This window comes from Chelon labrosus (assembly GCF_963514085.1).
Source record: "Chelon labrosus genome assembly, chromosome: 14".
NCBI classification, from domain to species: Eukaryota; Metazoa; Chordata; class Actinopteri; order Mugiliformes; family Mugilidae; genus Chelon; species Chelon labrosus.
In genome coordinates, this window is record NC_140347.1 from 30,045,105 (window position 1) to 30,055,914 (window position 10,810).

General features: G+C 39.6%; 1 protein-coding gene across 1 annotated transcript; it reads left to right on the forward strand.

The window, feature by feature from the left end:
* Positions 1-476: 476 nt before the first annotated feature.
* Positions 477-10,082, forward strand: slc5a6a (solute carrier family 5 member 6a). The gene is made up of 16 exons (XM_084560124.1): positions 477-1,578; positions 1,720-1,941; positions 2,494-2,559; positions 4,027-4,078; positions 4,239-4,306; positions 4,480-4,634; positions 4,722-4,862; positions 4,964-5,093; positions 5,184-5,272; positions 5,710-5,822; positions 6,267-6,334; positions 6,561-6,647; positions 6,817-7,001; positions 8,117-8,220; positions 8,933-9,054; positions 9,142-10,082. The coding sequence occupies exons 1-16, from the start codon at positions 1,453-1,455 to the stop codon at positions 9,340-9,342; spliced, it is 1,929 nt and encodes a 642-aa protein (XP_084416250.1). The 5' UTR covers positions 477-1,452; the 3' UTR covers positions 9,343-10,082.
* Positions 10,083-10,810: the final 728 nt, after the last annotated feature.

The following is a 10,810-nucleotide window of genomic DNA, read 5'->3' on the forward strand; positions in this document are numbered from 1 at the left end:
TGTTTTTCTTTGTACATTTTTTCTGTCACCTCCAAATGAAGATTTGGTTTTCAAACTTAATAATTTTGTTGTTTTTCTGTGGTAATTTAGACACAGATACAATGCAGTCCTTACTGACTATTAAGTCTGTTTTGAGAGACTGGGTACATTCGATTGTGTGCAGTGTACATGAGCTAAAGAAAGATGCTTATAAACTAGCTTTAAACTAAGTTTAATTTTTTTCTATCATTTAACCAAGAACAGACATTGAAACAATGGAATCAGTACTTGTGTAAGACATTTTGTCATTCTTCCCAGTTCTGTTATTTACTTTCAGAACCAGAGCAGTGATGGTTAAAGTAGAAAAAAGCAATATGTATTAATGTATTAAAATGAATACTTGAGCTGTAACAGAAAATGAAAATAGATTTTGTTTTTGTTGGCGCACCATCTAGACATTTCAGATGCATTTGTACTCAAAAGATGAGTCTCTTTTATATAGTAATATTTGATCTCTACACTTTCAATTTATTAACTTTCTCTGCTTCTCTTAATGCAAGTCACTGTTTGATGAGTTCTGCGTCTTTAAGATGTTCATATTAAGGTTTTATCCCAACTGTGATCTTCTCAGCCTTAATTTATTTTAAGATACCCAATCCTCTGTTTAACCCACAGTGGGACAGTGATATCACCTGTGATTAAGACATAAAGGAAAGTACTTAGCAACAGTAAATAGCCAAGAAGCCAAAGTGGGACAAAAACCTACAGGTATTATGTATAAAACACACTCGAAATTATCTCCAGGTATGTGATGGTAATAGTGTTCCGTCCATACTTTGTTTAACTCTTGCTTTTGTTGATATGGTGGTCATCTGAAAAATTCTGAATTCCACTGGCTGACCATTTCCTGATTTTTTTTTTATTTTATGTAGGTTCCCTGAGTACCGTTGTCTCATACTTTTTTCAAGTTGTTTCAAGAGGTTAGATGTCCTCCTTAGCCTGGAACATAGCCTGTGAGTTGTAGCTCATCTAGTAGTAACTGAACTACTGACCAGGGAGGATTCAAAGTATATCATCCCCATCCATCTAGCACCTTTCTGTTGTGGTTGTCCTGTTGTAATTACTACTTTAATTAAGCTTTATTACGGGTTCCACAATAGGAACATCTGCATACATAAAGTTCTTTTCTAAACTGTTATTGCTCTTGTGATGCTTTTACATATATTTGTTTTTTGAATCCTATGATGCTGATGCTTCTGCCTGGGTATATTTCTCATCAGTGGTCTTCCACTCACAAGCTTTAGTGAAAGAAACTAATTTGACCACCTGACTTTGTTTCTTGTTAAACCTTGTTTCCAGCTCCCAGCAAGTACTGCATATGGGTCAAGTGCTGTCTTTGATGTTGTAATCAGCCTCAGAGGCTGTGTTTCCAAGGACCTTCACTCCCCCGATCCCACTACATCCACTGTCAACATGGGGGAGGTGGTCCAGATGCACTTCACCACAGTGGACTATATCATCTTTGTCTTACTGCTGGTTTCCTCAGCTGGGATTGGCCTCTTCTATGCCTTCTCTGGGGGGCGCCAGCGCACGACACAGGTACATGTTGGTATTCGACTATTTTATTTTTTCTTTCAGATGGTATTTCCTTTAGTTTCACTCTACACTGAAGGACTATACCGAATGCAGGTGCCCAGGTTTTAAAGTAATGATATGATGCTATTATTTTCATTTTCACAGGAGTTTCTGATGGCTGACCGCTCTATGAGCTGCCTGCCTGTGTCTCTGTCCCTACTGGCAACTTTCCAGTCAGCTGTGGCCATCCTCGGTGCACCATCTGAGGTGTACACGTTTGGGACACAGTACTGGTTCCTGGGATGCTCCTACTTCTTGGGTCTTCTTATCCCAGCTCATGTGTTCATACCAATCTTCTACAGGCTGCAGCTGTCTAGTGCCTATGAGGTACCAACAAGAAACATTAACATTCAGTTTTATTTCTTTCTGATTATGCTCACCCTGCTTACTCAACCTAAGCTTGTTTGAATTTGCTGATCTTTCACACAGAAAATAGACAATTAACATCCAAAAGTACTGTACTGTTTGTGGATTTTCAACCTAACCATTTTGTTTTCAACACTTTTCTCCTGGTCCTTCAGTCTTTATCTTTCAAAAGTATGATCTCAGAGCATAACATTCTTATCTGTCTTATCTGACTTATCTTTAACATACTAACATTTAAGAGAAGCACATGTTCTCTCAAGAATCAACATCTCTAAGGGGTCCTATCTATAATCAGGCTCACTCTGTCTTGCAGCTCAAGGACAGTGATCAGTCATTTGCCGGAGAACAACGTCATTAATGTCCTTCTAAGATCTAGCTTTAATGATCAGAACCTAAACTCACAATTCTGATATTGAGAATAAACATCTACCTTTCCAACTATTCATCACAGGATGTCTCTGAAATGATATGTGATCAACTTTTGATTTTGGACTTCCTCTCTCCTCTCAACAGTATCTGGAGCTGCGTTTTAACAAGACGGTTCGCATATGTGGGACAGTGACCTTCATCTTTCAGATGGTATTTTGGTCTGCTTCATATTTTATGTGCATATTAATGTAGAGAATACAGTTTCACCTTCGCAGATAAAGTCATAAAGCATTTGAAACATGGGGTAATGAAAAAAACATTTACTCCAACTGCTACTTTTAATAGAGACAGAGTAGAATAAGAGATATAAGAAATTATTTCAGCCTTTTTTAGCTTGATGCTGATCCATAGAAGCATTTTGACAAAAATGTTGCTATGGATTATTGTATGACTAGTTAATTGAATAGAAATAAAAATATATGTGCAGAGCCACGGAAAAATGTAAAACACTGGCCAGTCATACGTATCATAGCCTGATTGAAACTTTGACCTTGCAAGTGTCACGTTAGCACTTGTAAAGTTTATTTTATGGTTTGAGTCCTTTCCTTTATGAGGTTATCTTTATTTTCTTCAGTGAAATCATTAACCGTGTTCTGTAATATTTTGCACTTGCTGATGCTACCAGCCACAGAAAATGTTTTTCCTAAAGTAAGTTAACAGATTAGCCTGTTCCTCAAGATTAAGTGAGAGGTGGTTATGAACAGTAATGGTTGTGCACATTTGCTTTATGACACCATCCCATATTATCACAAAAAGCAAACTCCTGCTCAGCCTGATAGTGGTAGTTTGCCTCTGTCTAGACCTGCGTACACCAACTTAACTGATTTATCTGGCATTGCGACATGAAAGTAGTTTGAATGTTTGAAATGAGAAACCGAAGAAGAGAGGTAACAATCTGTCTGATATCAGGCAAAGTAGTAGGTACAGGATCGTTATTCACACTATAAATACAGTGTTAGATGTTTTTGTGCCCCATTAGAATTTTCTATAATTCTGCATTAACTTACTCAAAACATAAGCACATGTTTTTTAGATCCTTAAAGTTGAAAAGGGAACCCGGTCAAACAAATTAAACAGAAATATTACACTTGAGCATTTATTTATTTAAGAAATTTTGTTATTTGTTATGAGTTGCAAAAGTAAGTGAACCCTTGTTTTCTAATATCTGGCGTGATCCCCTTGTGCAAAAACGATGGCAAATGAATGCCTCAGGTAAATGCTGAGATCAGTTGTCTACAGCAGCTTAGAGGAATTTTATCCCATTCCTCAGTATCCTTCTTCTGGTCCTTCCACAAGATTAAGGTCAGGACTTTGAATTGTCCATTCCAAAACATTCATTTTCTTCTGACCAGTGTGCTTGGGGTTGTTGTCAAGGACATTGCTACTCCTATGTCTTTTTATTACAGACTGGATGAGGCCCTGATGCTGGAATGCAGTGTTTTTTTTTTTTTTCTTTTCTTCAAACATGACCCCTCTCATTTAAACCAAACAATTCTGCTTTGGGTTCATTCATCCAAAACACATTTTTACCCAGTAAACTTCAGATGTGAGTCAGATAGCTCTAAAACAAGAAATCTTCCTGTTTGCAGTGTTGTTTCTGTGTGTCTGCCTCTGCAGGTTATTTATATGGGGGTAGTCCTGTATGCTCCAGCACTGGCTCTTAATGCAGGTAAACACATGGATAGCTTACTTTTTGTTCTGTCATGGTTCAGACATTAATTTCATATTTGTAACATTGGAGAGCCATTCATGATTTTACGTTAAACATTTTATATGCAGATATCTTCTTGTGCGTTGTGTGGTAAAGCTTTCACTCTGTGCACTTGCAGTGACTGGATTTGACCTGTGGGGGGCAGTGCTGGCAATGGGATTGGTGTGCACTTTGTATACTGCTCTGGTAAGATCATTTTCTTTGTTAGTATTTTAAAATGTTTATTAGCCATTATTTTTGCTGTGCGTGCGTGTGTAGATATGTATGCATATCTGTCTGTATGTACAGTATATGTTTATGTATGTCTTTGATCATTTTGGAGTTTAAAGTAAATGTATTTATGTGCTTCTGTTTAACAGGGGGGCCTGAAGGCAGTGATCTGGACAGATGTGTTCCAGACAGTGGTGATGTTTGCAGGTCAGTTGGCTGTCATTGTGGTGGGAGCCAGTCAAGCAGGAGGTATAGCAGAGGTCTGGAAGAAAGCCATCAATGGCAGCCGCATTGCTGGACTAGAGTGAGTAGTTAGAATATTTGTATCACCCATTTAGTGTTCTGAAAACTTTTTTTGAAAAAATATTCATTTCATTTGCTGCTTGCACAGCCTGAACCCTGACCCTCTAGAGCGCCACACCTTCTGGACACTGGGAGTCGGGGGAATCTTCCTGATGTTAGCGCTGTACGGCGTCAACCAGGCTCAGGTCCAAAGATACCTCAGTTCCCGAACTGAGAAAGAAGCTGTCATGTGAGTGTCCTCAATTTGTCATGTCATGCGGGGCTAACATCTTTGTTGAAAATACAATAAAAAGTGAAAAACACTCTTGTTTTCACTGTTGTGTCTTTCAGGTCCTGTTATGTAGTTTTCCCATGCCAGCAGATCGTCCTGTGTTTAGGCTGTATGATGGGTCTGGTTATGTTTGCTCGCTATGGAGAGGACAGCCCTCTGGACAAGGGCTACGTCAAAACTAATGACCAGGTGAGCACTATTCATGTTTGAACAGAATCAGTAGATCCTGAATGTCTTATATGTGGTTCTGATTGGACATTTTAATGTTTCTTTGTGCAGATGGTGTTGTACTTTGTTATGGATGTGTTCAGGGATCTGCCTGGTCTCCCAGGCCTTTTTGTGGCCTGTCTCTTCAGTGGAGCTCTCAGGTAAACCACCCAAGAACCCACAGCAAGACCACTGTCTTTAGCCTCTACACAGAGGCTAAATATAAGTATAGTTTTTGGGCTTCCACCTGGCCACCACACCATGTTCTTTAGAGGTTTAGCGATCTGTGTAAATTATAGTCCTTGGCAGTAAACCACTTATCTTTAAAAAATTAACCCTGGCAATTACAAGCCCAGCTGTTGAAGGATATGTAACTTTATGTGTGGAGTATCAAAACGGAAAAGCAGTTCTTACCCATTAATTGTGTCACCTGTGTGCTCTTTTTAGAATACAACTATATCAGTGAATCTCACTGTATATTGTATATATCTCTTTGAGTAATTCCTAATAACTACAACACCCATGTACTGTCCAGAGTGTGTGCAGGTTATAAATCACTGTTATTCACTCAATTCTTACCATTATTTTCTGTCTCCAGTACTATCTCATCCGCTTTCAACTCCTTAGCGACTGTAACGATGGAGGACCTGATTAAACCTCATTTTCCAAGTATGACTGAAGCCAAGGCCACACTACTGTCCAAAGGACTTGGTAAGAGTTTCATTATGGTTTTATCCTGCATACGGCATTTTTCTAGTGAACAGTCTTTTTTTTTTCCAGCAATATCTTTATTTATTTTACCACATCTTAACAAACACGCACTGCGCAGAGCAAACACATCTGAATACACAGCATGCCCTAAACCATAACAATATTCCAACCCCCCCAACAAGTTCACATATATAGAACAGTCTTTTTTTACTGTATGCATGTGATAATTGGTGTTAATCGTCTACAAAAAAGAAGAAACTACTGTTTTATAGTTCTCATGCATATATTTTAAGAATTAGTAGCAGCAATTTTATTTTCACGTAGTGCTACAGATTTGACATGGTCAACTGTGCAATCTGCACTATGCATTTTAAATGTACTCACCCTAAGTTACTGTCAGTAAAGTAGCATGTGTGAACTCTGTATATTTTATGTGCTCCACAGCTTTGGTCTATGGTCTGGTGTGTCTAGCTATGGCCTACATTGCCTCCATAATGGGATCTGTGCTGCAGGTAACTGAGATGAACAACTTCCTGCAATACGAACTCACAAACAGCAACAGAGATATGCATAGTTGGTTGCGTTTGTCTGCTTTAGTCTAAAGTGACTCTGACATGTGGCATAAAATTCACCATTTTGAGACAAAAATCCATTCCATTAGGTTTGTGTTATAAAAAAACATCAGCATCCCAAAGGATCACTCTGCATTGCTCGGGTCTTTGTTCTCTTTGCCCTCAGGCAGCGTTCAGTATCTTTGGGATGGTGGGGGGTCCCCTGCTGGGACTTTTCTGCCTGGGAATTTTCTTCCCCTGGGCAAACTCCACTGTGAGTCCTACTTTAACTTAAAGAATGTTTTCAGTGTTTTAAATGCCTGCTTTTTGTTATTGTGGTTACAGATTAATTGTAATAGTAGAATAAGGGCAATGGGAATTAATGAGTAATCAGGGTCATCTGAATTCCTTACCTCTTGCCTCTGCTTTTATCCTGCTGTCAGGGCGCAGTGGTTGGGTTGGTATCCGGCCTCGCCATGGCCTTCTGGATCGGCATTGGCAGCTTTGTGATGCGTATGTCTGATGCCACAGCTGTACCCCCATTCAACACCACTGCCCTGCCACTGTTTGATAACATGACTACCACCGTCATGACTTCTCTGGTCAACAACACCGCGACCAAGCTGAGGTAACACATGACATCTCAAGAGCTATCCTTTTACACTTAGATAAGATAAGGTAAGATAGGACTTTATTTATTCCCTTGGGGAAATTAGGGTGTTACAGGAATTTGGAGTATTAGGAGTTGCAACTCCAATAGGAGTTGCACCAAATATTGCATGAAAAATATAATGAGGTAATGACAGGGATGAGTTTGTGTATATACTATGCCCATGTATGTCCAAGAAAAGAAGCTGAGCAGCAGTGCTAAGAAATGCTGATGTTAAAGACTGCTGAGGGGACAAAAGACTTCCAGAAGCTTTCCTTTTTTCCTTCTGTAGATGTCCTCACCTTCTTTTATTTTCTTTTTGAGTACACTCTGTATCCTCTTTAGCTTCTCCCTGTCCTCAGATCTAAAAAAAAACCCTCTTCTTCTCATTAAGTAGGGCTTTCCAGCTCAGGGGTCACTCAGGGTTTGTTATTAGAGAAACACCTCACTGTCTTGGTTGGCACAGTTCTCCACGCAGAAGTTCATGTAGTCGTGATGCAGTGGGTCAGACTGTCTCCTGACTGACCTCCCAGTCAATGGATTTTAAGCAGTCCTTCAGCTTCTTGCTGGCCTCCTCTGTCCATCTCCTCACAGTCCTTGTAGTTGGGGGTTGTTGTTGTTTCACTACCGGTTTGTAGACCAGGTTGTGATCAGAATGACCAAGTGCAGGGAGGGCGATGAGCCATGGCCATCCTTTACATTTGCATACAGTAAATCCAAAGTCCTATTGTTCCTAGTGTAGCATGTAATGTATTGCCAGAATAATGTCCGGTCTCTTGCCAGAAAGCTGTTCCCATGTCTAGAGGCACGGCCGAAGAGTTCTCCTCATGTAAAAACAAATAAATAAATAAATAAATTAAAACCAGTCCAAAAAGTAGAAAAAGACAGAAAACTAATCTCACCACTTGCTCAACCATAGTAATAAACTGGCCCGAGATTAGTGTATAAAAAGACATGTAATCCACAACACGAAGACAGAGACGCAGTAACAGGCTGCTGTTTCACGCAGTGCCGGAAGTGAATGAATTGCTGTATTTCTTTAAAGTCTGCCGATTATTTTTGTCTCTTTATTTGTTCACACCTCTCTTTTTCAGGCCAACAGGTGTGGAGGCGCTCTACTCATTGTCCTACATGTGGTACAGTGCTCACAACTCCACCACTGTTGTGGTGGTGGGACTTATAGTGAGCCTACTGACAGGTACACTCGTGAAGTTGTAGTTCCAAATCCAAAACACTTAATTGTCCCTTTGGCTATTGGTTAAGTCACACTAGGAGTCTTTAGGATTAACATTTATTTTGGCTGCCTGTCTTGGAAAGTTGAGTTAGATAGTTACATCTAAAGAGATAACAGCTGCTTGTTACAGAGGTCCTCCTGACGTGTTTAATGGATCTTGGATTGGTGCTGTTGGTCTTTCCCTCCAGCACTTAAATCCAGACTGATAATCCATAAAGTTAACTGGATTATCAGTGTATGGATTAGATGTCAATTTGTTCCTCTTACTTCTGTTCAGGAACCACTAAGTCTGACGTTTATGGGTTTCATTGGAGTACCTATACAGCTTGCGAATGGAGTGCAATGAGATTGACTGACAGCATCATTCATAACGTGGGGGTACCTAGAAACAAATCCCTGTGACTTTCCCCTCAGTCTCAGCTGTACTTTGTGTTTGCAGATGTTAACATGCTAATACTCTAAGCTTACACAGTAGTAGAAGTAAACATTGTGTCTGCTAAACATTAACAATTTTATCTTCATCATTGTAACAAGTTGGCATGCTGAGCATTTGAGTCAAATACAACCTCTGAGAGCTGCTAGCATGACTTGTATGCCTTTTGTGTACTTATTGCCCAGTAACTATCTCCTGTATTTCCTACTGAGCTGAAAAAGTGCTGTCTTGATTGTATGTTAGGACCTATGAAGGAGAAGGAGCTGACTCCAGGTACAGTTTACCCTGTCCTAGGCACACTGCTCTTCTTTCTGCCCGAGCGCTACAGAGAGAAGCTTTGCTGTGTCACTCCTCTGCCTCAGAAGGTATTTACAGTCCGTACAACTGTGCATTTTCAACTTTAGTTTGTTTTGATATATGCTTTCAATAGTGGTATTGCCCTTGTTTACCAGCCCAAAGAAATCAACACGCAGCCTTATCAAATGGCCACAAAAGACGGCAACGGAGCAGCTTACTGCAAAGAGGACATGGTCACAGAATATAAAGAAGCAGAGAGCGACAGAGCACAGGCAGAGGATGAAGACTTAGAAAGGAGGATTTCTGTTCTCTCATGCCAGCTAACAGCTCACATGGTTCAGGAGACGGCCTTGTGATCCATTTTTCTTCCACTTATTAATCGCAAAAGATGAGCACATACACTTTCACCCAAGCTGCTATACTGTTTAGTCCCTTGGTGGGAAGTGCAACAAACGAGATTGTAGAAGTTATTAAGGAGAAGCTCCTGAAGATCACACTATCTGTTAAATCTATTAAAGAGTAGGTTTATGGACCGCAGTGTCTGTGCACGGAAAGGATGTTTTCATTGGAACTTGTTCACAGTTTTTTCTCAAAAACAACTGGTATTCAAATTCTGCCATTCTGGAATTGTGGACTGGAAGCCCCAACAGGACCCACTTCAAGAAATTATTCAGCTGTTCTCTATTCTCGTCCACACTTGCACATAGCTTTTGGGTCTGTCTGTTTGAAATTAAGAGGGGTAACTCTCACGCACAAGGAGCTGTTTCACTGTGACTAGCTCCAGTCAAACAGAATCGGGTAGATGTAAAACATTTATTTTTATACAGAAGATGGAACAACCAAATCCCAGAATATGTATGTAAGAGAGTAATATAAATAGAACAAAATATGTCTGGGGGACTGAACTTTAACTGAGGGCATGTGCTACTGTGATAGTGTAGTGTCTTTACATGGCCTTGGTTCAATACCACTAGATATCTTTTAGCTGCTCACAGACAGTAGATCTCTAAATATGAGTCCATAAAAGCAAAACCGTGTGTTCAGATGTTTGCAGATCATTCGTCTTGTGGGGGCAATTAAATTAAATTGGTCTGTACCATGTTTCAACAGTTCATGAAGAGAAAACAGCCAGTCGTCCATCATGTGTTCTTTTAAATGTACCATACATTTAACGGGCTTGCATCTTTCTTTTTTTGGGATGTTGAAGACAAGTCTGTGTATTAAAACACTCAGCCTCTGTGATCTATTCTCTTCAAAACACACCATGACATAAAGCACTTGTGTCAAACATACGGCCCGCGGACCAAAAGCGGCCCGCCAGAGGGTCCAGCTGGCCTGTAGCATGAATTTGCAAAGTGTATGTAATACACACTGCAATTCTTCACTGAAAGTAACTGCTATCTCTAATTTGTCCACTGTTTTAGAAAGGGTAGTGGACAGAACACAACACTGAGACCTAGGACTAAACGGCAGACGGCAATATGCCCAAATTGTGCTTATTTCTCTTAAGAAATTTAGAAAGATTAAATATAAACATTCTCCTGATTTACTTGTTCTTCTTTGCACTAAAACAAATGGAAACAAATCTGGTGTTGTTACTTATAGGCAGAGGTGGCGAAAGTATTCACATTCTGTACTTAAGTAAAAGTATGGATACTTGTGTAAAATAATACTCTGGTAAAAGTACTGATTCAACTCCTTTACTCAAGTAAAAGTATTAAAGTACATGCTTTGAAATGTACTTAAGTAAAAAGTAAAAATGATTTTGCCATTTATGAAACGATTCATCCGTTGATAATTTTGCAAAATAAAAAATCAGAATAA

Bases quoted from the DNA above. Each gene is read 5' to 3' on its own strand.
- slc5a6a (XM_084560124.1), top strand. From the start codon at position 1,453: ATGGGGGAGGTGGTCCAGATGCACTTCACCACAGTGGACTATATCATC. The intron at 6,335-6,560 runs GTAACTGAGATG...CTTTGCCCTCAG, and splicing joins TAATGGGATCTGTGCTGCAG to GCAGCGTTCAGTATCTTTGG. The intron at 9,055-9,141 runs GTATTTACAGTC...CTTGTTTACCAG, and splicing joins TCACTCCTCTGCCTCAGAAG to CCCAAAGAAATCAACACGCA.